This window comes from Aethalodelphis obliquidens, unplaced genomic scaffold (assembly GCF_003676395.1).
Source record: "Aethalodelphis obliquidens isolate GAN/ISIS:26980383/991018 unplaced genomic scaffold, ASM367639v1 scaffold26, whole genome shotgun sequence".
Taxonomy (NCBI): Eukaryota; Metazoa; Chordata; class Mammalia; order Artiodactyla; family Delphinidae; genus Aethalodelphis; species Aethalodelphis obliquidens.
The window spans coordinates 11766180-11793510 of NW_020837970.1; the positions used below are offsets into that span (position 1 = coordinate 11766180).

The following is a 27331-nucleotide window of genomic DNA, read 5'->3' on the forward strand; positions in this document are numbered from 1 at the left end:
TGCCTTTATCCTCACATTTAACACGTAGTTTTCTCTGTTTACATGCCTTTCTCTCCTGAAAAAGGACAGGGACCCTGGGTCCTGCCATTATCTTCCAGCCATTAGTGTAGGGCCTGACGAATAATCAAGGCAAATAAAATATTTGTGATGAAAAAAATGCGTGTGGTGTGGAGGCAACAACCAGAGGGCAAGAATGGGCTGAGTGGGGAAACTGAGACCCAAGTGGTTATCAGTGGCTCACTCTCAAGGGACAGAGCTGCCCGGATATCAAAACTGACCTCACCCCCAACCCACCATGAGTTGCTTCTGTGCAACAGCATGAATTCCCCAGGGGCTCTGGTCTCCAGCAGGCGGAACATGAGTTTCCAGATACAGGATCTTCTGAGTCCTCAGGCACAGGGTACAACGGCTGCACAGCTCTGCAAGTTGAGGGAATAAAACCGTGTGGTGGCCACAAGAGGTGGTTGTCATGTATACTGATTTTCCCAGGCTGGATTTTCTTCATCCTTTTAAATAAAGGAACCCAGGCCCAGGTATGAAGAAAAAGTCTGACTCCATCTTCTTTCCCCTTGGCCCTGGAGCTCCAGGCTGCCCTTTTCCATGCTGACTGGAAGTGACTTGGAAGCCTGAGGGCCAGCAGAAGGCAGTGAAAGGGGAGCTGGGTCAACTGGTACAGCCGCTGCTATGGCAACCAGAGCCAAAGGAGGTCACCATTGATTCCACACGCACTTAATTCTTCCTGCAGAGGCATTGGGCAGGGTTGACCCAGAGAGCTAAGAGGGAAGAGGTGTGTGTGTGGAGGGAACAGGACCGTGATGGAGGTTGGGATGTAGCCAGTCACTTTCTCTCCCTAGGCCTCTGATTCTCTAAGTGTAAAGTGAGAGTACAAGGTATAACTAACACCATTATCTGGTCCCTACATTTCACTCCTCGGCAAGGTTGTCAAGGCTGCAAGATTCACTGCTGGATGGGGTGGGGGCGGGGCCCTCAGATATAGGAACCAGAGGAGGACGGCTCTGAGCAATGCCCAACGAGGGCAGGAGAACACTGCATTTGGGGACCCCCGAGAGTCAGAGGCAGACCTCCTCCCCCAAAGGGACCCTGGAGTCCAGACTCTCAGCCCCAGGTCTTCCCGTTAAACGACTCTCCGGACGGGATCCGAGCTCCAGGCGCCGCCCTGCCAGGAGGTTCTAGGGAGAAGAGGACCAGGTAGTCACCACTACCCTAGCGTCAGGTAGGAAAGAAGGACTCTCTGGATGCCCCCATTTCTGGGCCGCCCAGGCCGGCTTGGCCCGGTCAGGCAACCCCAGCCCACTCGGTCAGGAGACCTGAAATGCAGAAGCCGCCACCTCCTCGGGCGCTCTCTCGGTCTTGCCCCACCCCGGCCCCGCCCTCGGACCCCGCCCGCTTCCCTCGCCTCTGCCTCTGGCCGGAAGCCCCCTCCCCTCCCCCTGCCGGTGCCCCACACCCTTTATCCCTTTCCAGTCCCACTCCTTCCGCGAGTCAGGGAAACCTCTCTCCGCTCGGTTCTCCACCCCACCCCCGTCTTCCTCCAGCCCCGGCTCCTCCATCCAGTCCCCGAGCCCCCGCCCGGCCCCGCCCAGGCTCCTCCCTCAGCCCGGCCCCGGCCCTAGTTTCCCGCCCCAGACCAGGGCCTCGGGGCCCCGCTAGTCCCCTCCTCGGGCCCCGCCCCCGGCCCCCGGAAGCCTCTCTCCGCCCTCGGCCCCGCCCCCCCGAAGTTTCTTGGGCCCCCGGCAGCCAGCGGGACAGAACGCACTGAGCCGCCGCCCGGCCGGCGGTGGATGGAGGTAACGGAGACCGCGGGGCGCCGGGAGTGAGCGGCCGAGCGGTCGAGCGGCCGGACCTCAGCGGACTCGTCATGGAAGAGGAGGTGAGGACCGGGCCAGTCGGGGGACCTGGGCTGGGGTCTTCGAGACCCTCGCGGCGGTTGGGGTCCCTGGCTCAGGCCCTTGTTCCAGCCAGCCCCTCTCCCGCGGGTCTCCAGGCAAAGCCTAGGCAAATGAGATGAGCAGGGGCGGGGGTAGGGATAGCAGACCCATCCTCCTTCATTATTTCTGTCTTCTCTCACCAACTATGGGCATGGGGGTTGTTATTGTTCCCATTGGATTGATGGGGAGACTGAGGCTCTGGTCAGTTTGATGACTTGCTGAAAGTGTCCTAGGTTGCTGGGCTCGAACCCTGGTTACCACTGACTCCCTGTGCCGTCCACGTCGGATCCTTAGGGCACACTGTGTGTGTGTGTGTGTGTGTGTGTGTGTGTGTGTGTGTGTGTGTGTGTGTGTTTTGTGGTGGGTCTGTGGGTTCTGGAGTCCCTGTCTCAAGGAATTTTGAGGTTTTGACCCTGTCTGGTGGCCGCAGGACTGGAAAAGTTGCGTTTTCTCCCCTGTTTAAGTCCCTGTGAGTCTACCTTCTCCCCTGCTTGGGTGTCAGGCCCTTGTAGGGGCTGATTCCTGCCCCTGCCTTTCCCACATCCCTGGAGGGCTGACTCCCTGGAGGAGCTGGGCAGCTGGACCAGCAATGCCCCTTGAGCCTCCCTCTTCCCCCTCAGGACCCTCTTGGTCTGGGGTGGGGTCAGACACTCTGTGACCCCTGCCCTTTAGTTGCAGACTCAGTTCTCTCAGTAGCCCCCTCATCCAGGCACACTGCCAGCACTTAATGTGTGACTGTGGAATGCATAAACTAGGGAGGGGCCTGCTGTGGCTAGAGGATTTTGCTTCTGGTCCCCCAAGGGGTCTCAGCTTCTGCCCCTCCCAGACCGAGGGGAGGGGATGTGTCTTTGCCTGGATAAGTGGGGAGGAAATATGAAACTTCACTCTTGGGGCAACCTTGGCTAGCTGGGGACCAGGCTGCCTGTGTCCGCATCAGTGCTCGTCTCCCTGCTTCCTGGGACCACTGCCCAGGGACAGCTGGTGTATCCGTCAGAGTTCTCTCCAGGCTAGGCCCTGCATTTCTGTGGGATGGTAGATAAGTCACTTCCCCTCTAAGCCTGCATTTCCTCTTCTATAAAATATAGGGCCTGGTCTCCTCCCCGGGTCCTGATTGTAGCCCCTTCTCTCAGAATGGGTGGAAATAGGGGGCAAAGTCAGGCCACTATGATTGGCTGTGTTTTCTTGCTGACAGGGGTGGGGCTTCCCCACCCCTGCTGTGAGGGCTGGGCTGTCTGGCTGTGGCCCCTCTCCTTCTCCCAGGGGATTTGGGACAGGATTACTCCATCTCCTGATCTGCTCTGGCCCCCAATTAAGGGAAGTTCTCCTGGGGCCTCCTGGGCCAATGGCTTGTCTGGAGGTCCGCCCAGCCCTGTACTCCCTCTGGTCTTGAGTCTCTAACATTGCCACTTACTGACTCCCAGATGCCGAAAGCTCCCCGCACATCTGGGCTATCTACGGTCTTGCCCACCACCTCCCCACACAGCCGGGAGCTCCCTGTTCCCTACCCCGCCCCCCCTTTGACATCCCTCTTTTCCTCTCATTTCTTTTCCCCTTAACTTCCTCTTGTTTCTCCAGGCCTCAGTGCCCATCCTCCTTTCTCTAAAACACCTCTTAGATCTTAGTCGTCTGCTCTGCCCCATGACCCCAGGCTGGCCTCATCACCTCACTCCCAAATGGCTGCTTTTAGTCCTCCCCTGGCTTTGAACTTCCTCCCCATGCCCCAGGAACCCTGATGCCAAGCCCCCTCAGCCTCAGTGACCTCCTCCATGCAATGGGTTGGTAGTCCCCATCAGCCTGAGATTTGGTGCAGAAGTGCAGGTCTGGGCATGGGGCATCTAACCATTTGTGTTCTCAGGACCTCAGTTTCCCCATCTATAAAATGAGGGAGGTGGGCAGTCCAGAAATGCGATGGTTTATGTGCAAAAGCTTTGAAAGCTTCAGTTATCAGTGTGAGGTATTGTTGCAACTGGACTCAGGCTTTTCTATCTCTGCCCTGGGGTTCTGCCCCTCTTCCTCTCAGTCATGCCTTTCCCTGGCTTGACCTCCAGTGGCACCAGGCTGCTCCTTTGCCCTAACACATCTAGAGAGTGGCAGGGCAGTGTCCTGTCGCAACACTGGTTTTGTGACCTTAAGCTAATCTTCGACCCTTTCTGGCCTGCACTTTCTCATCCTGTAGTGAAAGGGTTGAGAGTATAGGGTCTTTGGTACCTTCTGTGCCTTTCCTTCTTCTGTGGGCCAAGATGTGTGTCTCTTTCCCTCCTCACAGTCTTACCAAAACCCTTCCTTCTGCAAGGGCTTCCCAAACTAACCCCAAGTCCTTCCCCTACCAGAGAGCCAAGACCGGGGTATCCGTCTGGGTCAGTGCTAGAGCCCTCCCAGTGGGCTGGGATCCTCTCAAGCAGGGGATGCCTACCCAACCCCCAGACTGGGGATTTCCCTTGTGCAGGGTCTGTGTTGCCCCCATCAGACTGTAAGTTCTTCAGGTCAGAGCCTGTGTGTGCTTCCTCTCTCTGATTGCCCCATCACAGGGCTCTGACATGGTAGGTTCTTAGCAGAGTTTGGTCAGGGCATCATGGAGTTTAGTCAAAGGGCAAAGGTCATTATCCTAAGCTCCCTGTGATGTAAGGTGCCAACAAGTTCTCTTCTGCTGGTCTCTATCTCCCTGTCATGGCCTGTGTTGTGGCTTTCCACGTGCTCCTTTCTGTGCACAGTGTTGGGCTGACTGACCTGGTGTCTTTTTCCTTTTTTTTTATTTTTATTTTTAATGAATGACCCAGAGGCCCTCCCATCTCAGGCAAAGCAGAGCCAGGCTGGTGCCCAGAGGTGCCTCAGGAGCTGCTCGCGGTGGGCGGGGGGAGGGCCTGAGTGAGGATGGGTGGGAGAAGAGAGAGCGAAACAGGAAGAACAGTGGTCAGCTGGTCAATAAGAGGAGAGGAGGCCGAGAAACCGGGCTGAGCAGGACAAAACCTCCCCTGTGAGCCCTGCCAAGGGGAGGGCCCGCTTATTAAAACTTACTGGGGCATCTCCGGCCCCCTGGTGGGAGAGTGTCTGAGGGGCAGGGAGAGGGGCTGGTGAAGGATGGCAGGACTCTGACCTCCAGCCAGGCCTGTCTTCTGGTGGCTCTTGCTGTGGCTGATTCCTGGCAAGGAGACCTTCTCCTGGGCTTCGGTTCATGCCACCTCCAGCCCCTCAGCTGTCACTCCCCCCATCCTCAAGTGCGTTCTCTCCTCAGTGCCATCCTGGTACTCCCATCCCTGAAGGCTCTGGACTGGCTTCCCTAGCTAATTCAGTCATGGCATTCACCAGGCACTTCTCTGCTCCATGCGGAGAGGATGGTGGTCAGGGTACCAGGTTCCAGCCCGGCCCCCGGGAGCTTCCAGCTGGCAGGAAGTTATCATGTCTCAGGCTATGGGTGAGGCAAGTAGGGGAGGTCACAAGTGGAGGGGGATGTGAGATCCCATGGGGTCGTGGGTGGGCCTCTGCAAACAGGAGGCGAGCTTGGAGCATGGGCAGCATGCTCCGCGGTCTTGTTTGAGAGAAGCCTAGAGTCTGCAGGCCTAGGGGATGGCCATCTGCTGTAGTTGCTAATGGAGGGGTGTGACATGTCAGATGTTGAGGTGGGGTTTCCCATTTCCCACTTCTACCCCTCCAGCCCTGGTGGAGGCCAGCATAGAGGGGTCTCTGTGTGGATGAGGCCCCAGCGGGTCACACAGCCCATGGGGCTGAACACAGGGTCTCTGGTGATGGGGTGGGCGGGCATTGGGTGCATGGTAGGATGCTAGAGCCTCCCCCTTCTTGTCAAAGGGCCCTGAAGTCCCCTCTTTCCCTGATCAGGGTGGCTCATAACTGGCCTGTCAGCAAGCCTCTCACTTCCTCATTTCTCCATCCAGGAAGACCATTTGGGACCATTCCACTTCTCCATTTCTCTTGCCATCTACAAGTTAGGGAGGGACCCTGAGGGGGCATCTCGTATTCCTGGAGCTCCTGGGAGCATTGAGGCCCAGCAGCTAAGCCCAGAAAGGCCTTGTCCTGAATTCTGAACCAGGCCCAGGGAAAGGGTTCCAGAGAGCCAGAGGGGATGGCAGTGACAACAGTAACAATAATGACAGCTGCCATTTACTAAGTTTAGGGTATCTTAGGCATTGCTTTGTATGTCGTATCTTTTTATTCAGCAACAAACATTTATTGAGCACCTATTGTGTGCCAGACACTGCCTAGGCATTGGGGATACAGCAGTAATCAAAACAAAAAACCCTGCCCTCACGGAGTTATAATCCTTGCAACTTCTGTTAATATCATCATTTCACAAATGAAGAAACTGAGGCTTAGAGAGACCAAGTGACCTGCCTCTGGTCTGTGTGACTTGGGCTTCAGAGCTCAGACTCCTGACCACTGGAGTATGCAGTTCAGAGGGGGAGGGGGCCACAGTAAGAACCAGACTGGGGATTCCCTGCCATGATGGAGCACAGGGAAGCCATGCCCTGTCCAGCCCCTGACAGCCTACCACACTTCTGTCTGGACTTGTCCTTCCAAAGGCAGCTGTGGCCACAGGGTATCCCTGGGGAGAGGTATGCTCCTTTTAACTAGAGCCCCATTTTTTTTTTTTTTTTTTGTGGTACACAAGCATGTGGGATCTTCCTGGACCGGGGACAAACCCGTGTCCCTGCATCGGCAGGCGGACTCTCAATCACTGCGCCACCAGGGAAGCCCTGGAGCCCCATTTTTAAGCTTTATGTAAATTATAAAGCAGTCAGAATTAGTCAGTGCTGATTTCCTTCTAGCATCCTGTGGATTCTGACATGCTCTTAGCCCTCCTCTCCTGCACTCTCCCCTTCACACTCACCACTGTGGGTACCAGTCATTGAAGCAAAGTGGTTAGCAAATTGGGTGTATTTTTATTTTGATTTCACAGATATTTCTTGAGCACCCATTATGTGTAAAGGAACGGTGCTGGGTTCTGGGGACCAAATGTGAATTCGACCCCATCTGGTAGGCATATACCTGGCGCCCAGCTACTTAAGCAGGTAATCAAGAGGCACAAGATGTCAGTGACTGGCCTGGAGACTCCAGGGTGGCTGCCATGTCCTAGAGAAGGGTTTGAGTTTACCTCCTGTACCTGCCTGTGGTCGAAGGCAGTGTCCTTGGAGCCCTCGCCAGACAAGGTGGCTACCCTAAAGTCCTGGCCTGGGGCAGGGATGAGGGCAGCGGAACCTCCTGTTTTGGGGTAGGATGCAGGGGCCGCAGAGTGGGCTCTCTAGAAGGGCAGGGGTAGGGAGGAAAATTACCACTCTGTCTGCCTGCCTCCTTCCATCCTTCGGATCCTGCATGAACGTCCTTTCCTCTGGGAGGCCTTCCTGAGCCACACGGACCTGAGCCAGGTCCCCCGCTGTCCTCTCGCGCTCCCTCCTCTTCACTTCCCCTTCACTGATTCCTTCATAGCATTTCATGGTTGTTAATGTATTTATGTCTGGTGTTTATTTGTTCAGCTCCTCCTTCCCCACATTGCCAGCCCCATGAGGGCAAAGATGTGTTCTTTTTATTCTTCCCTGCCTACTCCAGCATCCGTGACATTGTAGGTGCTCAGTACAGCGTGTGTTGACGAGGTTGAATGAATGCACGGGAGGCAGAATGGTGGAGGGGAGAACATGGGGTCAGAGAGACCCAGTTTGAATTCTGGTTTTGTCCTTCCAGCGGTGTGACTCTGGCGAGTCACCTCCCCTCTCGGAGCTTCAGTCTGCTGTGACATGTGGATAATGATGCTACCACCTGGGAGGGTGGTCGCGTGGGTTAAATGAGACAGTTTGGGTAAAACATAATACAGTGGTTCAGTATAAGGTGACTGCAGCTGTTATCGTTGTGGCTGCTGTTGTTAACTGTTATTTCTGATATTGGATTGAGAATATCTGCCTCAGGCGTTGTGGGGAAGCTCAAATGGGGTGATATCAGTAGGTATCCAGCAGAGGGACACATCCCTGTGTGGCCTCACGGCAGCAACCCTCACGGCACGTCCGGATGCTGTGTTACAGGGCGTGAAGGAAGGGGGCCAGAAGCCTCGGGGAGCGCAGACAGCGGACAAGGCTGGCTGGATCAAGAAGAGCAGCGGGGGCTTCCTGGGCCTCTGGAAAGACCGCTACCTGCTCCTCTGCCAGGCCCAGCTGCTGGTCTACGAGAACGAGGTAAGGACCTGCCTGGTCCTGAGTTTGGGGGTGCCGGGTCAGGGAGCAAAGTGAGGGCAGCCCAGGCCACAAGAGGATTCCAGAACCCGGACTGGAAGGCCTGCTTCGCTTTTGACCCGCTGTGCAACCTTGGGCGATTGCCTGGTCTTCTCTGGGTCGGTGTGGTACAAGGACGATACCTCTAGGTGCGAGCATAGGACTCCTGGAGGGGCTCTTTGAAGCATATGTGCACAGGGATGTGTGTGTCTCCTCAGCTGTCCACCTACACTGCAGCTCCCTGTCCCGGGGCTAGGTTCCACATCTCTGAAGTTTCCAGAAAACTGAAGCTTGCTCCACTCAGTAATGATAGTAGAAATAATACTTATTGCTCATGCTTGTTTGGAGGTCTTACATACCTCTTGGAGGATGCTCACAATAGTCCCTTAAGAGTGGTCATCGTGGGGACTTCCCTGGTGGTCCAGTGGTTAAGACTCCGTGCTCCCAATGCAGGGGGCCCGGGTTCAATCCCTGGTAAGGGAACTAGATCTCACATGCCGCAACTAAGAGCCCACATGCCGCAACTAAAGATCCTGCACACGGCAACGAAGATCCTGCATGCCTCAGCTGAGATCTGGCACAGCCAAATAAATAAATAAATATTAAAAAAAAAAAAGAGTGGTCATCATGTCACATTCTACAGAGGAGCACCCTGAGGCCCAAGGTGCTCAAATCCTGTTCAGCATCTCAGTGAATGAAGGTCAGGTCTAGAGCCAAAGCCAGGGATCTCTCCACCCAGCTATGTCAGCAAGTAAACTCTAAAACGTATTCTTGGTGGAAGTCCTCTAAAGTACGCTGGATATTGTCTGCCTTTCAACAGAAGGTACTGGCCTAATGGAGTCTTTCCTTGGTGGCTCAGAGTCACTGAGGATCAGGCTGTTCCGTACTGCCAGACGGTGCTTTTCAGCTTTGCATTCTCCTCTAACATCAAGCTGCCAGTTGCCGCTTTTGCCGTCCTTGTGCCTCTCACAGTCCTCATATCTTCCCACTTCAGACTTGTGCCCCTTTTCATTTCAGCAGGTTTGGAACTTGGACAACCCAGGATGTAGAAGTTGTGTGTTAAATAAGTGTCAATAAAGTTCTGGGTGAAGACCTGAGGCCAAAAGGTGGCCTTTACTTAGAGATGCTGTTTATGTTCTGGGGTTGAGGCTCTCAGAGGGCCTGTCCACTGCAACTGGGCTATTACTGTATGACTCTGACAGACGGAGTACACGGGGAAGAGCTGGCCTGGGGGCAGAGGAAGGGGGATCCTGCCTGTTCCCCATCAGCCTCTGTCAGCATGCCTCAGGCCGTCTTGGCAAATTCATAACTGTCGCAGACCAAGAAAGATCTAGGTGTTCAAAGGAGCTGCCTTTGAGAAGCATCTCACCTTTCCTGACCAAGTCCCCAGGCTCATGGAGTTGGGGTGTCAGAGAAGCAGCCGGAGGAGGCCAAGGGGGTGAATGGTGCAGACAGCCCCCCAGATGTTCTCTACTGCTGCTGGCCCCAAATTAGGATGTGCTGTGGCGGCGGCAGGGGGCTATTTTTATAAATAAAGGGGGCTGTCGCAGCTTCCTCCAGTCCCAGCTGCCATAAGAGTTCAGTGACAGGCCCCCCAGCTGTCAGCCCATCAGGCGCTACCAGACTTGTCCTGGGTCACCTCTCTACATCTGGCCCACGTCTGGGAAGCAGGAAGGATTTCATATCCCCTAAACACAAAAAAGTCTAAATCATGCTTTAAAAAAAAAAAATCACTATTCAAAACCTCAGGGCAGTTTTAAGAACTTAGCACTCGGGGGTGGGGGAGCTTGGCACAGGAGAAGGAGTTGAGAAATGCTTACTAGTTCAATTCCTCTTTCTGATGTAAGGAACTAGGCGAGTGCGAATGACTCTTGGCTGTTTCTTTGCTGTCAGTGAGGCTGACATTCCAAAAATGCTGCCCCCGCCCAGTGCCTGCTGGTTTATCCGACTTTTCTGAGAGGCAGAAGGGCCGGATGATTCAGCGTTTCAGGTTGAGAGGAGACCCAGGTCAGGCAGCCGTGGGGAGCTGGGTGGTGGAGATGGAGTGACTTTTGTTTCCAGACAGAGGAGGGTATGTTTGGGCCGGTAGCTGCCTAGTCGGGGGAGACCTGTGCCCATGGAGTAGGTGAACCTCTCTCTCTGGGATGGGGGTTGGGGGGACGTCCTTTCTGGAGTCTCACTCTGAGTCAGGCATTCAGTTCAGCAAACTTTTCCTCTTGAGGGCTGCCCCTTGTAGGGTGCTGTAGGGGGAACAGAAAGGAGAGCAGACACATGCAGCAGAGGGTAGAGAGAGATGGCTCAGCAGGGAGTTAGGACCATTCTTCCCCATGACAGGGTGTCCCTAGCACCTAGTAAGATGCCTGCAGAAGTGCCCTCTGATGGGGACCCTTAGAGGAGGGAGAGAGCACCGAGGCTTAGGCTCTTGCAGGTGAGCAGGGCAGCTTCCTGGAGCAGGTGGATTTTACCAGCCCTTGTGTTGAGTGCAGGAACCTGCAAGGGACTGGAGACTAAGGATTGGAAAGAGGTGCGTGGAGGCAAAGATGGGAAAAGACACCTGTTTGAATCTAGATGGGAAAGATCAGGCCACCCTGGCCACCTGTTCCTCTTTCCCTGAAAGGCTGAAGAGAGAGTAGGTCAGTGGTTACTCACCTTAGCTGTACAATCATCTGCTTTGAAAAATACTGATGTCTGAGCTCTGTCCCCCGGGGATCCTGATGTAATTGGTCTGGGATGTTGCCTGGGCACTGGGTTTTTTTTAAGCTACCAGGTGCCGCCAAGGTTGAGAATCTCTGGTATAGAGCAGAGGTTTGCAAACTTTTGTATAAGGGCTTGTTAAAACTCAGATTGCCAGGCCCATTCCCCCAAGATTATGATTCAGTAGGGATGGGCCTTGAGAATTTGCATTTCTTTTTTTTTTTCCAATTATCCAATTTTTTTATTATTAGATTTAACAGACAGAAAATTATATTTCAATAACTTTAACTAGAACAAACGTAACAGGGGTAAAAAAAGATTACAAAAACTTAAACTACATCTTGACGAAGACCTGTAGGAAATAATGTGCAAACCAGCGCTGGTCCCCAGATACACTTTGCATTAACTTTTTTTTTTTTTTCACACACACACACACACACACACTGTATTTTATTTTTACAAGAGATAAATAAACTGACACCAAGCATTGTAAATGGATGACCACAACAAAAGCAACAATGATTGCAATTCCCAAACACGAAACACACTCACACTATGTCATAATATTGACATTCAGTCCAGGAATCCTCCACTGTAACAGCTCCTTTACTTTGCAGTGAAAATTGATTTGTATATTTTTTGCCTCTGAGTCCTTGTGGGATATATATATATATTTTTTATTCAAGAGAATTTGCATTTCTAACAAGTCCTCAGGTGATGCTGTGGCTGCTGGCCCAGGTACCACACCTGGGGGACCACTGGTGCAGAGCAGCCTGCAGCTAGGGCACTGTCCAGCTTCTGGCTCTGCCTGGAAGGAGTCTGATATGCTACAAAGGGCTCTGGCTTGGGAGTCAGAGGATGGGTGTTTGCGTTTGGCCCTGCTCCTTACATTTGGGTCTGTGCCCAAGGGTAAATCTCTTCGCCTCCAGCTCTCATTCTCTTCCTCTATAAAATGAGACAAATACTGGGGCTCTAGGATTTCAGGGTGCTTGAGGGACTCAGGAGAATCGGGGATGCAGAAGTGCTCGCTAAGTGTCAGGGTTTCTTAGTATATGCGACTTATCATGGAGGGAAATTGGGGCATTTCTCCTGCATATAATCGAGTCACTGCCTCCCGGATATTCCACCCCAAACTGTGGAGCACTGAGGCGGTCCCTGGTTGGATGCTCTGCATGATGTCCAACAGCAGGAGTTGGCTTAACTTGCGTGCCCGTCTCCAGGGCCTGCATCTGCTTCCCTCGAGTCTCCAGGGGGCGAGTGTGCCACACCCAGGAAGCTGTTCCAGCTGGGTGTCCCCTGGAAGTGGAACCAACTGACCTACACTGAGGGAGGACGGTGTCCCAGACAGCTGGCTGGAGAGGCACCTGGTGGGTAGAGCCCATGAGGAGAAAACACTCAAGGGCCAGGGCTGGCAGGCAGAAAGGCAGCCCAGCCAGTGTCCAGGGGTGGCTGAGAAGAGGCTGGCCACTGTCCTGGCCACCAGCCTTACTAGTGATGAGGCCTCACGGTGGCAGACTCAGGGGGCACTCTAGAAGGAACCCTTGCCTTCTCCATTGTGCAGGCTATGGAGAGTGGCCTCTCACCCCAAGCCAAGGGTCAGCAGAGGAAGATGCCAAGTGGGGAAGTCAACTCCGGATCACTGTGGTGAAGGCGGGTTGTGTAACCTCAAACAGCCTTATTCACGCTTCTCTCTGTGGCTCTGCCTGGAAAGCCTTTTTTTCCCCTCGTTTGTGACAACTTGCTCCTCCTTCCAGACCACCTCTTTCACAGGTCTCTGCCTGGCTTCTGGGCCTGCGTGGACTCCCTGGCACACTTTCCTAAGCCTTTCTAGCTTCCCTGTTGCCTCCTTTGACCTTAGGCGCATTTGAGTCAGCCCTGCCGCCCGCCTTCGGGCTGTGAGCCCCATTTCTCATATGGATGGTGAGCCTGGAGGGCATCCCTCCAACCAGCGCAGACTGAACATCGTCTCCTTGCCAGGGTCTGAATGCTGCATCTTGGTGGTTGATTGGCAGCCCAAGGGCCCCCTCTGACCAAGCAGTGCCCTCACTGAGTGGGATCAGGGTCTGGGGCGGGGCCTGGGTGTTTGAGGGTCTAGGGCATCTAGCTCTTACCATGTCCCCTGTGTCTCCCTCCCCAGGATGAGCAGAAGTGTGTGGAAACAGTGGAGCTGGGCAGCTATGAGAAGTGCCAGGACCTTCGTGCCCTCCTCAAGCGGAAACACCGCTTTATCCTGCTGCGGTCCCCAGGGAACAAGGTAGGGCAAGGCCTGCTGCTGACTGACCTCGCTCCAGGCCAGGGTCTGCTGGGCAAGGTCACCCCTGGAAGGCTCTCTAAGGCAGGCTGGGCCCCTGGATGCAAGTCTGCAGGTTCTCTGTTGAATGTGGCTGAGGCCCAGACCCAGGGGCTGCCACAGGTTGGACCTTTGGCTTGCTTTTAACTTGAAGTCGCCCCAGCCCCTGGTTGATAGGAGGCGCATTTAGAGCTCTGCTGAGAGCTCTGCTCCCCTCTCCCCTTCTAGGCCCTGGGGCCTCCTTCCCAGGCTGTAGTTGGAAAGTAGTCTTTGGGAGGTGGGGCCCTTGGCCATCTCCCGGACCCAGGAGGCCCAGGACTGAGGCAAGAAAGCTGGGGATGAGGCCTTCACCCCACCAGGCCTCTGACACCCTGACGTAGTCAGGCGGCCACACCCTCCCCTCATCCCAGGCCTTCCTGGGTGGGCCACCTCTCCTACCTTTCATCCGAGGCTCAGTGCTTGGACCTGCAGCCCCCCAGCTTTCCTCCCTTTGCACTGTTCTTTCTTGGCTGAAGCTGGAGGAAGTCTCTTGCCTGAGAGGTTCTTGCCCTGGGACATGCTGTGTGTGTGGATGAAGTTCGCTGTTTGCACCCCGCACCTCTGGCAGGGGGTCCGGGTGGGTGTTAACATGTGGTAGAGTTTCACAGATGTCAGGAGGGAGATCAGATTGGAGGCTGGCATTTACAGCACCTCTCGCCAGGTCACGCCAGTCTGCAGCTGGGCCGTGCCTTGCCCCAACCTCTGCATGTCATGTGGAGCCTCGCAGAGCGGGGCTGAGTCACAGAGGCTGGGGGTTGGAGAGTGGGCCTCGTCTGGGCTTGCCCGAAGCCATTCTGTCTCTTTCATAGGTTTAAGGGCCAGAAACCCAGTCCTCTGTGGTCCCCAGAGCTCTGGGCCCTGGAGGAGACCATGATGCTTTACTCACTAACCCTCTGTCCCACTTGGCGGTGGTTGGGGGCAAGGGAGCCACCGTGGAGCTCTGACCCTGGGCGGGGGTGTGCCCAGGGTAGGGGCAGGTTTCATTGACCTCTGATGCTTAGGGCTCTGTGAGGAAGGGGAGAGCCACATTTTGGTCTTTCAGGCCCTGGAACCCCGACCCTGTCCTGGAGATCCACTTCTTCTCTCAGTGGCGCTGTATTTGTGTGTGTGTATTTGGGAAAGGTGTAGAGTGCGCTATATGTGAAGGTCTGCCTGTGTGCCTGATACGCGTGTGTGCACCTCTTTATGTGCCGCTGAGTGTTCGCCTGGCCCAGGGGCTGCCTGGGTCTTTGTGTGTCCCTTAGTGAGCATATGTGGTTGTGAGGTGGAGGGGACCTTGCTTCTCTGTCCTCTGCCAGCACGGTTCTGTGGGCCACCTCCTTTCGCGGCTCTGAGAATCATCTGGTGGTGGGCCAGGTGGGTCGGGCCCCACTCGGGGGGGGGGGGGGGGGGCCCCCTCCCCGGGGGGGGGGGGGGGGGGGGGCGTCACCTTCCGAGGGCCTGTTTGTGCAGCTGCATTGTCAGCTGCTTCGGCCAGCACCCTCCCTTTCATCCCTGAATCGTGCCAAGAGTTCAGGTCAGCTCTGGGTGACCCTGGGAGCAGGGCGAGGGTCTGGGAGATAGGGCCGTGGGGTGATTGGTGGGGGCTGCTGGGCAGCGGGAGCGCAGCCCACGCTGGTTCCGGCTCAAGGGCCCCTGACCCTCGGCACCCAGGAGCTCACACAGAGAGTGGGCGCTCTCCAAAGGCCAGATGGTAGACGGCCCCGCCCCCCCCCCAGCATCCTCTCTCCTTTCCTATCGCCCTGGGTGTTCCCCTCCTCGGGGAGGCTGCAGGCTGGCCGGGAGGTCACATGACCCCGGCTGTCTGGTCCAGAGGCCGCCTTTTTTTCCCTCTAATCAAATAAACAAAGACTCCAGTGTCTTGCGTGCCCCTCTCCCTCCTGCCTCCCTGTCCCCACGCCCCTGCCATGAGGTCACAGGCAGACGCTGCCAGGAAGCAGGGTGGCCTCTGCTGGGCCTTGCTGCCCCGCTGGTTTCAGCCAGCTTGGCCCTTTCCTCTTTCCTGTCTCCTCTCTCCCCCTCCCGCTTCTTTCCTCTCTGCCATTTTGTCCTCCCCCCTTTTCCAGCCATGTGGGCCTTCTCTGTGTCCAGTCCCGTTAGCTTCTCCTAGTGGGGCCTGTGCTAGGAAGGGCTTGAGGAGGGACGTGTGCAGCCTTCAGGACACAGGGGTGGGGCAAGAGGAGCAACTTCTTGGTCTCCTGTTTGTCCCCATTCGGACCACCTTGTGGGATGCCTGGCTCATTCAGCAGGATTTCAGCGTTCCTTAGGGTGACGCTGGGTCCCATTTAACTTCGTATTCCCTCTCCTAGGGGAGGCCCTGGGCCAACACCCTCCCCCCAGCCTGCCTAGGTGGGCTGTCAATGGGAAAGGGTCACAGCTTGGGTTGAGTCCAGTGGTTGTGTTTTTGTCCCACTGAGGCCCTGAGTAGTAAAGAGACCTGTGCAGGTCTCATTGCAGGTTGGTGCGACTAGAACGCTGTGAACTTGACTCTCAGGCCAGTGCTCTTTCTCTTGCTGCATCTGTTGCTGAGTTCAAGTGTATGCCTCTCAAGCTCTCTGGGATGCTAAGTCCTGCACCAGGCAGGGACCCCACCAACTCAGGGCCTGTGAGCAGGAGAAGCGTAGCTGGGCTCATGGGCTGCCCTGGGTCACCTTACTCGCAGCCCTCATTCAGGGCTGGGTGGGCCCTTTCAGAGCCCAGATGCAGCGCTGTCCCTTCCTGAGCCCCTACCGGCCCTGATGGCTGGGCTGAGGCAGTTGCCAAGGTGCCCTGGGGTTTTCGACTTAGCTGCCTCTCTGCTGCCAGGATCAAATTTACCCTGGTCATGCAAATGAGCATTGGGCTGTGCCTGGCATGGGGAGGTGGGTGGAACCAGGGCCCTGTGTGAGGAGAAGGCAGAGGCAGCCAGGAGGAAGTTATATAACAAGGATGCTGAGGGGGCCAGGCGGGCTGCATGTTACATAACTGGGAGAGCAGCAGGAGGGAAAGCGCTATCTTAACACCCGGGCAGGGATGGGCAGCTGGCGACCCGCCTGACAAAGAACTAGGGCTTCCTAGTGTCAGAGTGCGCAGCGGCCCCAAAACAGGAACCTTGGGCCAGTTCATTCATTGGTTAGCTATTCATTCAGTAACCATTTCTGAGTACCTACTATGTGCCAGGCTGTGGCTTTAGTCATGTTTAATTCCCTCAGCATTGCTTTGTGGTAGGCGGTGTCATCCCTTTTTCCAGATGAGGAAACTAGGACTGTTTTGTCCAGAAGGAGATTAATGGTGATAATTCCTATTACTGAGCACCCGCTCTGTGCCCACTTCCACGTTTAACACTTTGCTGCATCACTGATCTTCATAGCTCCCTGAGGCTCCGAGTCAGCCAGCTGTGAGTGCTGGTCTGTCCAGCTCAGAGGCCCTACTGCTGTGTCCACCATAGGGGTGGCTCCTGGGTTTGTGTGGCCTCACTCCTTCCACTGTTTCCTGTCTGACCATGGGGCCTGGCAGGAAGGGGCCTCTCTGAGCTGCCTTCTGATGCTAATGTAGGAGTTCGGAGCTCCTGCCTGAGGTGGGAAGGAACCCGTGGGGTGGCGTGGGATGAGGTTGGGTGTGAGGTCAAGTCATGGGGTTACTTTAGGCCACCTTGGCCAAGTCCCATCCCGTCTGATGAGCCTCTTTTTTCTTATCTATATGATGAGGGGGCTGGAATTGACCCCCTAATGCCCTTTCTCTCTTGCAGCCTGTGATTCAAGGCCAGAAAGGAGACCCTGGGACTTTTTCACTTGTCCAGGACTGGTTGTGGGGCCCACTGGGCAGCTGCAGACGGCCCTGGTTCCAGTGGGCCTTCACCAATGGACACCCCTCATGCCTGTCACCTCTGTCCTTGTACTCAGTCTGATGGAAGTAGACTGGGACTACTCCTACTCTACAGAGAAAACTCAGAGGTCAGGCAGCTGGTCTGGGGGAGTCACATGGAGTGAGACCAGATCTGGGCAAGGCTGATTTGAATCCAAATCTCTGGCAGCTGTATACATGGAGAGGGCCCCTTCTCTGCTGGATCTGTCCCCTCCCTTGCTCTGAAGCCCCAGTGTCAGACCTGACGTGGGGGTCATTGTGGTTTGCTCCTGACCAGCTGTGCGGGGGCAGACTTCAATCTTGGGTGGGAAGCTTCCTCAAGACCCCAAATGGGAACTGTTTTAAACATCTACTATCCACCCCACGCATGCCCCTTGCAGGTCAGCGACATCAAGTTCCAGGCATCCAATGGGGAGGAGAAGGAATCCTGGATCAAAGCCCTCAATGAAGGGATCAACCGAGGCAAGAACAAGGCTTTCGACGAGGTGCGATGAGGTCCTGTGGACGGCTCTGGGTCTCCTTTCCCACCGTGTGTGATCTCAGAGTGGACCCTGCCCCACCCCACCTTGACAGCCCCTTGATTATGTCACTGCTACAAACACTGGGGCATCTGTGGTTGTTACCTCGTTTAATCCTCACAACACCCCTCAAAGTAGGTGGTTGTGTTCCCATGTTACAGATGAGGACACTGAGGGGTGAGGAAGTTAAGTAACTTGTTTTAAATTAAAACGTGGGTAAGTGGTGGGGTAGAACTTAACTGGGTGCAGCCATGCATCCTTTCCAACCCAGCCCCAGCCGGAAACAGCAGGAAACAGCAGAGAGGTCTGTGGGTGAGCTGAGAGCCTGACAGCTCACTCTTCAGTTGGGCAGTGAAGTCCAAGCTTGGCTGGCTCTAACCCTGGGCCTCCTTATCTGCTTGCAGTGGCCACCCAGCCCCCTGTGCTGTAGTGGTGATGGCAGCAGGGCCATGATCAGGCTTTCGGCAGGCAGGGTGTCCCAGGGGGCCAGACCTCCTAGGGAGGGTTTATCTTTGATATCATGGAGTCATAGCTGTTTGGGCAAAAATGGGCTTGGGGGGCCACCTAGAGTGACCCCTTGGATTGCAGAAGACTGAGACCCAAGGGGAGCGAATTTTCCCACGCAGGTTCCCTCTTAACACCCAGGTTCCCTGCCTCGCAGCCATGGCTCCTGGATCACGTCTTACGTGACTGTGCCATGCTCAGCCCTTCACTTGCTTGGGAAAGTGTCCCCATTTCAGGGGAGAGAGTGTTGGAGGCCACGGGAGCATGGGCTGGGTCTCGGCCCACAGCCTTGGCAGAGCAGGACCAGCTCCTCCACTGCAAAGACCCTCAGGTGGGCCTGAGCCTCACCTGTGGGCAGAAGAGTCTTAGCCCACCCCCCCCACCGCAGGGACAGGCTGCTCCGGGATTCAGAGTCTGGATTTCCCACGTGACTCTTCCTATGGCTTCCCGGCTACTCCCCACCCCCATTCCTTATCCTTAGAGAGGAGATGCTGCCCCCCAGACTCCCTGACCCCTGGGGGTGGAGGCCCTGCTCTTTCTTGAGCTATCCCCAGGGGTCCTGGGAGAGTGACTGGGGCCAGGGAAGGTCTTTTCTGGAAGCCAGGTACTAGGGGATCGTGGGCTGTCTTCTCCCCGCTCCCCCCCCAAGCTAAGCGCAAGAGCAGCCTCGGGGCTGCTTACGTATTGCAGTGGACTGAGGGGTGAGGGCTGATAGCCCACATTTGGGCAGGAAGACTGAGGCTGTGCAAGCAGCTGCAGAGAAGGGAGAGCCTCAGACTGCAGAGAGATGACACAGGCTGTGGAGAGTCGGGGGGGAAAGCAGGGAGGTGCCTCAAAGAGAGGGACAGCTGGGGCCCTTGACCCTGTCAAGCAAGGATGCAGGTGCAGACCCTGCCTCTGAGTCTCAGGTTAACGCCTGGGCGTTTCCTCCTCTCCTCAAGGCCTGCTGGGGACTGACGTGGTTCCCTGTCCTTCCCAGGTAAAGGTGGACAAGAGCTGTGCCCTGGAGCATGTGACACGGGACCGCGTACGTGGGGGTCAGCGGCGCCGGCCCCCTACAAGAGTCCACCTGAAGGAGGTAAGGCCTTGGCCCCAGCTTGGGAAGGTTGGGAGTCAGATGAGCCTGGGACCACAGCTCCTTAGGTGGCCGCGGGCTTGGGCCACCTTTTTCCTGAGCACTCTTGGTATCGGGCTGCCTGAGTGGCATGCGGGGTGTCGGTGTGGAGGCGCGAGTGCTGTATGTCCTCAGGGAGTGGGTGCGCCTGCTTCCCGTGTTGAGTCCACGGGCTTTAACCCAAGCTGGTGCTGGAGGGAAACTGAGAGCCTGAGGCTAGTCCCCGCCTCTCAGAGCTCAGCTTCCAGCCGGAGAGGAGACCTGTCCACGGACTGCTCCAAGCAGCGCTGTCTAATTTTGGTACAGAGGGCGGCTCAGGCAGGCTGAGCAGGAGGGACCACGGAGGACCCACAGACACCTGAGCTGACCCTTGAAGCATGGGAACAGTTTCAGTGGGCAGACTTGGAGTGAGGGAGGTCCTGGGTGGAGGGAATGGTGCGAGCTTGAGGCCCAGGGCAGGGGAGTTTGAGGTGTGCCTGGTCCCTTTGGCTGGGAGATGTGTCTGGGAAGGTGGGGTAGGGGGGAGGAAATTGTGGAGGCCTTGAAAGCGGGAGTCGGGGGCAGGAGGGATGGGAGGGTGCGTTGCAGAGGTCAGGTGGAGGCCCTGGGTAGGATGGGTCAGGTTGATGGAGGGAAAGGCAGGGGGCCAGGAAATAGAGGCAGGGGTGGGGCCTCTAGGCCCCAGGAGGGGGTGAAAAGGGAGGGGCCGGTGCAAGAGACACTGGGAAGCAAGAGCCACCTGGGCTTGTGATTGAATTCAGGACTCGGGGAGGCGGACTGGACCAAGAGGGAGGGTTGTCAGGAGTGCCCCCAAGCCTGGAGACCCGGCAAAGGGAGGCCCTGGACACAGGGAATGTGGGAGAAGTTATGGGCAAGGGGGAGGGGGAAGGGAGGAGCCCTTCGTCAGACCAGTGTTACTGATGGGTGTCGATAGTTGGGGGAGAGACCTTGGAGGCCAGGAAAGAACCTCAGCAGATGCTGCCTTTGGGGAATGGGGGGCAGTAGGGAGCAAAGGAAGAGGAAGCCAGAGAGTGGCGCATCCGGAGAGAAGGGCACAGGACTGGGGGTCATCAGCCAGATTGGCAGCCACAAGTCACGAGGCAGGACTGAGGAAAAGGCAGATGGTGACGTTTACAGCACATTTTCTCAGCTTAGGGCTGTCATGGGGTGCAGGGCTGGGGATGCTGGAGAGAAGGAGATAGACCATGGCGGGGAAGAAGGGAGACAGAAAGGGGCCAAGGTCATTGGAGGGTTTGCTGGTGAGATGAGATAGCCTGTTCATGTCTGTCAGCAGAGGGAAAAAAGCCTGCAGAGGGAGTGACTGAAGTAGCCAGAGAGGAAAGTCATGTCTGAGGGAGGAGGCCTAGGAGGTGTGGGGCAGGCCAGCCTTGGAGAGGGGAACCCTCTGAGAAGAATTCAGGGAGGCACTCGTGTCCAGTGACTGAGCGCATGTGTAGGCCAGGTCACCCTGTGTGTGTAAAAGGGAGTGAGGGACCTTGGGAAGGGCCTCCTGCCCAGCCCCGCTCCAGGCCCTCTGAGGCTCCCTGGGAGTTTTCCCCATGACCGTGGGGCTGCTGGGTGTCCCTGTGGGCCCCTGGGGCCAGATGGGGCCAGCTGCCTGCTGGGTGCAGCTGTTCTCCTCTGGCACTCAGCTGTGGTCTGGGGCTGCCCGTGTCTGGGGCCACATGTGACGACAGCACGAGGAGAGTGGGCACCAGCTGCTGAGCAGCTGGGCAGGCGAAGGCTGGAGAGCTCTGGCCTGGAGGGCTGGCCGACCGGACAGAGGTCTGCAGGGCGAGCAAGCTCAGGATGACGCAGGAGACCCATATGTGGGTTCTGGTCCTGTCGCCTGCTGACTGTGGGGACCCTGGGTGGGTGGTTGCAGAGAAGGGACCCTCCCAAGGCCCACAGCCAGGCTGGAACCATGTCCCCTGACACCCAGGCCAGCACAATTGCCATTCAAAAGAGCGGCCTATCACACAGGCTGGAAGAAGCCAGGCTGGGGCGCTGAGAGCACACCCTAGCTCTGGCTTCCTGGCCTGTGATTTCAAAACCAGGAATTCTATGGAAGTGAGAGACAGGAGAGGATTCATCAGAGAATCACTTTAGCTTCTAATCAGGTGGCTTTGGAAACCAGAGCAGAGGGCATGGAGAGTAGGGGGCCAGGGGCCTGGGCAGCCTAGATGGGAGGGCTTAAATACCTTGTAGGTGGGCACGCCTGACCCAGTGGCTGGTCATCCAAGTTGATGCCCATATCCTGCCCCTCCCCCCAGGTAGCCAGTGCAGCATCCGATGGGCTTTCGCGCCTGGACCTTGATGTTCCTGACAGCGGGCTGCCAGTGTTTGCCCCCAGCAATGACGTCAGGGCAGCCCAGCCCCGGGAGACACCCCGGCCGCCCATGCCTCCTACCAAGCCTTCTGCAGCACCTGAGACGACCAGTCTTGGTGACGGAGTGGAGACCCCTGTAGGGGAGAGAGCCTCAACCCCCACCCCAGCAAGCTCTGAGGCCCACCCTGAAAGCCGAGAAGACTCAGAGACTCCAGTGGGGGAGGACAGGGGCTCTGAGCAGCCCCCCAGCAAGGTCCTGCCTGACAAACTGAAGGTGAGCTGGGAGAGCCCCAGCCCTGAGGAGCCCCCTGACCCTGAGAGTACAGAACCGCCCCAGGTGCCCGATTCTGGGACTTCCAAGGCCATGCCTAGGGAGGGTGGGAAGCCCGCTCCACCCCCGACACCCCCAGCCAAGATCTTATCGGAGAAACTGAGAGCCTCCATGAGCGGCGTGCAGGCTTCTGGGCCAGCCCAGAGTCTTGGGGCCTCTGAGACCTCTGCCCAAGGCCCAGCACAGGTCTCGGTGAATGGTGTGGATGACAGCCCTGAGCCCATCAAGCCATCCCGGGATGCAGGCACCCCAGGAACTTGCCCAAAGGATGCAACGACGTCCACAGCACTGCCCCACTGGGACCCGCAGCCTCAGTTCCATCCCCGCTGCTCCTCCCTGGGGGACCTGCTTGGGGAAGGCCCCCGACGTCCACGGAAGCCTGGGGAACAGCTGTATCGGGCCCAGCTGGAGGTGAAAGTGGCCTCGGAACAGACGGAGAAACTGTTGAACAGGGTGCTGGGCAGTGAGCCGGCTGCTGGGAATGCCGAGGCGCTGCTCAGCCAGGCTGTGGAGCAGCTGAGGCAGGCCACCCAGGTCCTGCAGGAGATCAGAGATCTGGGAGAGCTGAGCCAGGAAGCACCTGGGCTCCGGGAGAAGCGGAAGGAGCTGGTGACCCTCTACAGGAGAAGCGCACCCTAGGGCCTGCCAGCCCAGAGCATGGTCCCTCCCGGCCGCCTCAGTCCACTGGAGCCCAGCCCTGCCGAGAAATGTGCTTCTTTCCAGGCTGTAGAAGGGCCATCAGGCATGTCAGGGTTTGGCCAGGACCTGCAGAGACTCCTGGGATCCTTCTCGCCCTGCCCTGGCCAGAGGTGCCAAGTGCCACCCAGGGCTGCTCTCTGGCCGGGCCTCCAGCTCTGGGCTTGGGCCGGGAGCATGCATGCGGTACCTCTGTGCTGGCGTGGTTGTTCCGAACAGCCCCAGGGCCCTGGCACAGCGCTCGGGTTTTTGAGGGCGGTGTCATCTCTGCTTCGCGCCCTCAATAGTTTACATTCCTGACTTCTGAATAGAGCACAGCTGAGCCCCCCTGCCGCCTCCATGTCCAGATGTTCCCAGGCAGAGGCAGCTTCAAGCCATAAGCAACCCTCCCCACCCCCCCTATTCCTAGTAGCTGCAGGGGCCTTGGGTCTAGACTAGAGGTTTGTCCTTCAGCTGAGTGAGACCTGGAACCCAGCTAGGGCCTCTGAAAGCAGGTGGGAGGCATCTGTGTGAGAAAGCCACTAGCTGTGGGCCCCCTCCCTGGGCCTGTTTCCTATTCTGCAGGCCTTCCCCTCTGGTGAGCCGTGATTGGGGGACTCCAGGGTGGAGGAGGAACTCAAAGGGTCTCGTAGTCTAGTCCCTGCCCCTGGACCCGCTTGTGTCCAGCCTTGCACATTCCTGTACAGGTGAACCCGATGTCGACATCAGAACATCCTGTATGTAATTCATTATAAATCAACCTTCAGAAGAGAAGCTGCCCCAACTTCTGTGCCTCCCAGATGGGATTTATATCTGGGTCTCTGTGGTTGCTTCTGAACCCAAACAGGTCCGGTATCCCAGTTATTTCTTCAAATGCCGTTGGGAGTGTGTTGGGACCTGAACCCACTTCCCTCTCCCCTTTCCCCTCACCCCTCTGGCTCAGGCTAGAGGGACTGCTCCTCCTGAACTTCTTGTGGAAGGAGCATTAGCTCCTGTCCCTTTCGTGGTCCGTGCCTGCACCCTGGGCCTCTCCCGAGCCCCTCCCCGCCGTCGTCTCGGGCTCCAGGAGCACATCCCGTCTCCATCCTGCTGCAGTGGCCGGACTGAGGGCAGTCTATAGGTGCAGAGGCCCTGAGGGCCACAGCCACTCTCCCTGGGGCCTGTGGGAGTAGGCGCAGCTTCTGACAGGCCTGCTCAGGGGTTTCTGCAAGTGCACTTTTGTTTACTGAAAGAGAAGGAGGGTCACAGCTGCGTGCCTGGCCTTCCTGCCCACTGCCTCACCCCCAGCCACCAGTCATGCCCTCTGAGGCCCGCCGGCACAGCTCACTGCCTTCTTCTCCTTGGTTCTTGAGGACAGTGGCCAGGGATCAGGAGGGGCACGTGTCCACCCTGCAGCCTGTACTGGGCAGGGGTGGGGGCAAGCAGCAAGGTCACGGCTCGTGAGCCCGCCTTGGCCTCCCTAAGCCACAGTCCTTGAACAGACTAGGCTCCCATGCCCCAGTCTGATGTCTCTCCATCTGTCTCCAGTGTGAGAGCAAGAATGTCACCAGGGGCCCACAGTCACGTGGCCCCCTGCAGTCTTCCTTTGGGGAACAGCCTTGCTCCACCAGCAGCCTGGGCTGGCTGGAGCATTAGCCAAGTCACCTCCTTCCTGGGACTAGAGCCTCAGTTTCCTCCTCTGATAAGTGACCAGGCTGAGCAAGTAGCTCTGGGGTCACCTTAGTGGCCTAATGCCATTGGTTTCTGTGGGCTTCCTGTGCCTTGGCAGCCTGGACCCGAGGGGGAAGCCAGCTTCCAGGGGAGGGGAGAGGATCGGGAATTCACAGGGGCTGCCTGGCCTGCCTCCTTGAGGAGGGTGGCATTCCATGCCTTCTGCTTATGAAGCGCCTTTCTTGAAGTTTGGCAATAAATCCCTTTTCATGGAACTTCGCTGCCACAAGCCTGTTTGTTGGTGTGGGGACCAGCTCCAGGGCCTCATGGAAGCAGAGGGTAGGTGGTGGTTGACCGGGGCATCACCTTTCCTCCAAGCTCTCTTCGAGGGCCCACTTCCCATAGTCCAGGCTGGGGGCCTCGCCCTCCCTCAGTGCTCCACCTTCGCTAAACTCGGCCAGGTGCTCCAGTCTCATCCCCTGCCCCCAACACGTTTCTACAGCCCGGAGGCCAAGTGTCAGGGAACAATGCTTTTCAGTTTTTAAAAACTTCATTTGGAAATAATTTCAAACACAGAGAAAAGTTACGAGCGTAAGTATAGTACAGAGAACACGCATATACTCTACTCAGATTGACCTGTTGGCTTGTCTTTCGAGTGCCTTCTCTCTGTAATATACACACAATTTTTTCTCTGAGTCTTTGGAGGGTTAGTTATCATGGCCCCTTTCCCCTAAATACTTCAGTGTGTATATCCTAAAAATAAGCATATTCTCTCATTAATCGTAGTGCAGTTATCAACTTCAGTAAATTTAACACCGATAGAATACTTACTGTTCATATTCTGATTTTGTCGTTAGACCCAATAATATCGTTTAATCACATGTTGCCTCCAGTGTAGGGTTGAATATTACATACATGTCTCTTCGAGTCTCCTTTAATCTGAAATGTTTCCACAGCCTTTATCTTTCATGATGTGGGTATTTTTGAAGACTACAGTCCTCCCCAGCTTTTTAATAGAATATTGTTCATATGGGGTTGGTCTGCGGTTACTTCATAATTAGATCAAGGTTATAGAGTCTCAGCCAGAGAACTGCATAGGCAATACTAGGTCCTTCTCAGGGAATCACACCTGGAAACATAGCCTCCATCCGACTTTTACTGGTGATGCTTATTTGGATCACCCAGTCAAAGTGTCTGATTTTTCTGTTGTATGGTTACATTTTTCTCATGTAACTAATAAGCAATCTGGGAGACTTTGTATTAAAGACCATGCGCAAATATGTTGCACCACATCAAAATTTCCCCTTAGATCTAATCTCCATTGATGAGTCTTGCCTGAACAGGTGTTTCCTATGATGGTTCAAAATGATTCCAGCTGTCGTTTTAACCTCAGAGCCTGGTCCTGGTTAGGGTGATCCTGGGCCCTGCCTTATGCCTGGGGCACCCCTAATACATCTCAGCAGGACCCCAGGGCTTTGCTGAGTGCTCTTTGGAAACCCCTGGGCCAGTAGACAGAGCTCCACTCAAGTCAAGCTGCTGGGAAGGTGTCAAGTCCCACCCAGGGACTTCAGTGAATCTCAGCCTCCCGGGGCCTCAGTTTCCTCACTCATAAGAGGGAGATTGCAGTGCCACCCGCTCCCCACGTGGGAAAGCACCACAGTGCTCCCCAAAGGCCGGCTCCCTTCCTTATCTGTGAGGGCTGCTGGAAAGGCCTGGTGGTCAACACAACAGGAAGCACCTGGCCCGGGCTTATTGACTGTTCTATGACTTTCGTATCCCTCCTGAATTCCCCTGCCACTGACCTGACGTGTGTCCACCATACCAAGTGGGTGGCCTGCAGAAGGTGGGCCATTTCACCTTATCGTTAAGGAGGAACCAAAGTAAGGGAGAGAAGTCCCTTTATCGACGGGGGCATACTCCCACCCTGGCCCAGGAACAAAGTCTCCTCCCGAGGGACGCCTTGAAGGGAGCAGCTGCTGGGAAGGTGTCAGTGGCCAGCCAGCCGCAAGACTGAGGAAGGATGTGGTGAGAACTTTCTTTCCTTCTGGCCCTAGGGGCTGGAGGCCTGTGCAGAGAAACGGAGCCTTTTTCTTTTGAATACGCGTCCCCGATATCTCAGTGGCCTGAAGTCCTGTGGGGTTTTGCAAAACACAGGTGGGACCCAGGACAGACCGGGGGTTCTGGTGGGGAAGGGGACATCCAGATTGCCCCTCCCTCTGCCCCCACCTGAGCCTGGACCCTGGAAGCTCCCTGTGTCTTTCTGGAGCCACCATATTTTATGCCTTCCAAGCCCTGTGTTCCTGCCTCCCAGCCTCCCTGACCCCTACTCTCATGTCCCAGACGTGAGGCAGGACTGTCAGAAAAGATCTCACGAACTCACTCAAGTGGCGGTTTCTGTGACGTTACGAGGAGGCTCTGTGGGGGGATGTGGAGGGTGGAGAGGTGATGGTGGAAATTCTGCCCTGTTGTCATAATTGTGTTTACAGGAACAGAGTTCCTGGGGGAAGCAGCAGGGTATAAGTAGAAAAACATGACTTTAGATTTGGAGGCAGACATATCTAGATTCAAACCCCAGCCATGAATGAGTGACCTTAGGTAAAATGTGCCTCAGTTTTTCCTGTCTGTCAAATGGGCTAATTCTCCCTTCTTCACAGGATTGTTGTGGAACGCTTAGCCCATGGTCTGCCTCACAGAAGATGAGGTTAGTAAACCCCAGCCACCTGGCCTCACAGAGCACCTACTACTTGGCAGGCCTGTTTTGGTCTCTCACTGTCACCAGTGGTCTCATGAGGAAGATGTATTTCTGTTCACTCCTTTGACAGCTTAGGAAACCGAGGCTTAAACAACGTGCCTAGGAGACCACAGGTTAGTGTTGGGACCTGGGATTTGACCCTCTGGGTTCCTGACCTGGGCTGACACTCGACTGCTTCCTGTTTCTTCTCTGGAGAGTCTCTGACTTCAGATGGACACTCAGCCCAGGGGAATTCGGGCTGACTTGGGGCTTGGGGCATCCCCACCTTTCCTGAAGGACACCCTGAGGCTGGCCTGGCTCTCCACCAGCCAGCCAGGGCCCCAGGGAGAGGCTCGGGAGGCCCTTCCCTTATAAGGACAACAACTCGGCAGTGATGAAACTTCTCTCGGCCTCCCGGCTGGGTGGGCGGGGGAAGGGAAACGACAGGCTCC

General features: G+C 56.3%; 1 protein-coding gene across 1 annotated transcript; it reads left to right on the forward strand.

The window, feature by feature from the left end:
- The first annotated feature begins 1759 nt into the window (after positions 1-1759).
- PLEKHO2 (pleckstrin homology domain containing O2) lies at positions 1760-24423 on the forward strand. The gene is made up of 6 exons (XM_027123310.1): positions 1760-1891; positions 7976-8125; positions 12993-13109; positions 17408-17512; positions 19029-19127; positions 21437-24423. Exons 1-6 carry the CDS (start codon positions 1880-1882, stop codon positions 22460-22462), a joined length of 1509 nt encoding a protein of 502 aa, XP_026979111.1. The 5' UTR covers positions 1760-1879; the 3' UTR covers positions 22463-24423.
- Positions 24424-27331: the final 2908 nt, after the last annotated feature.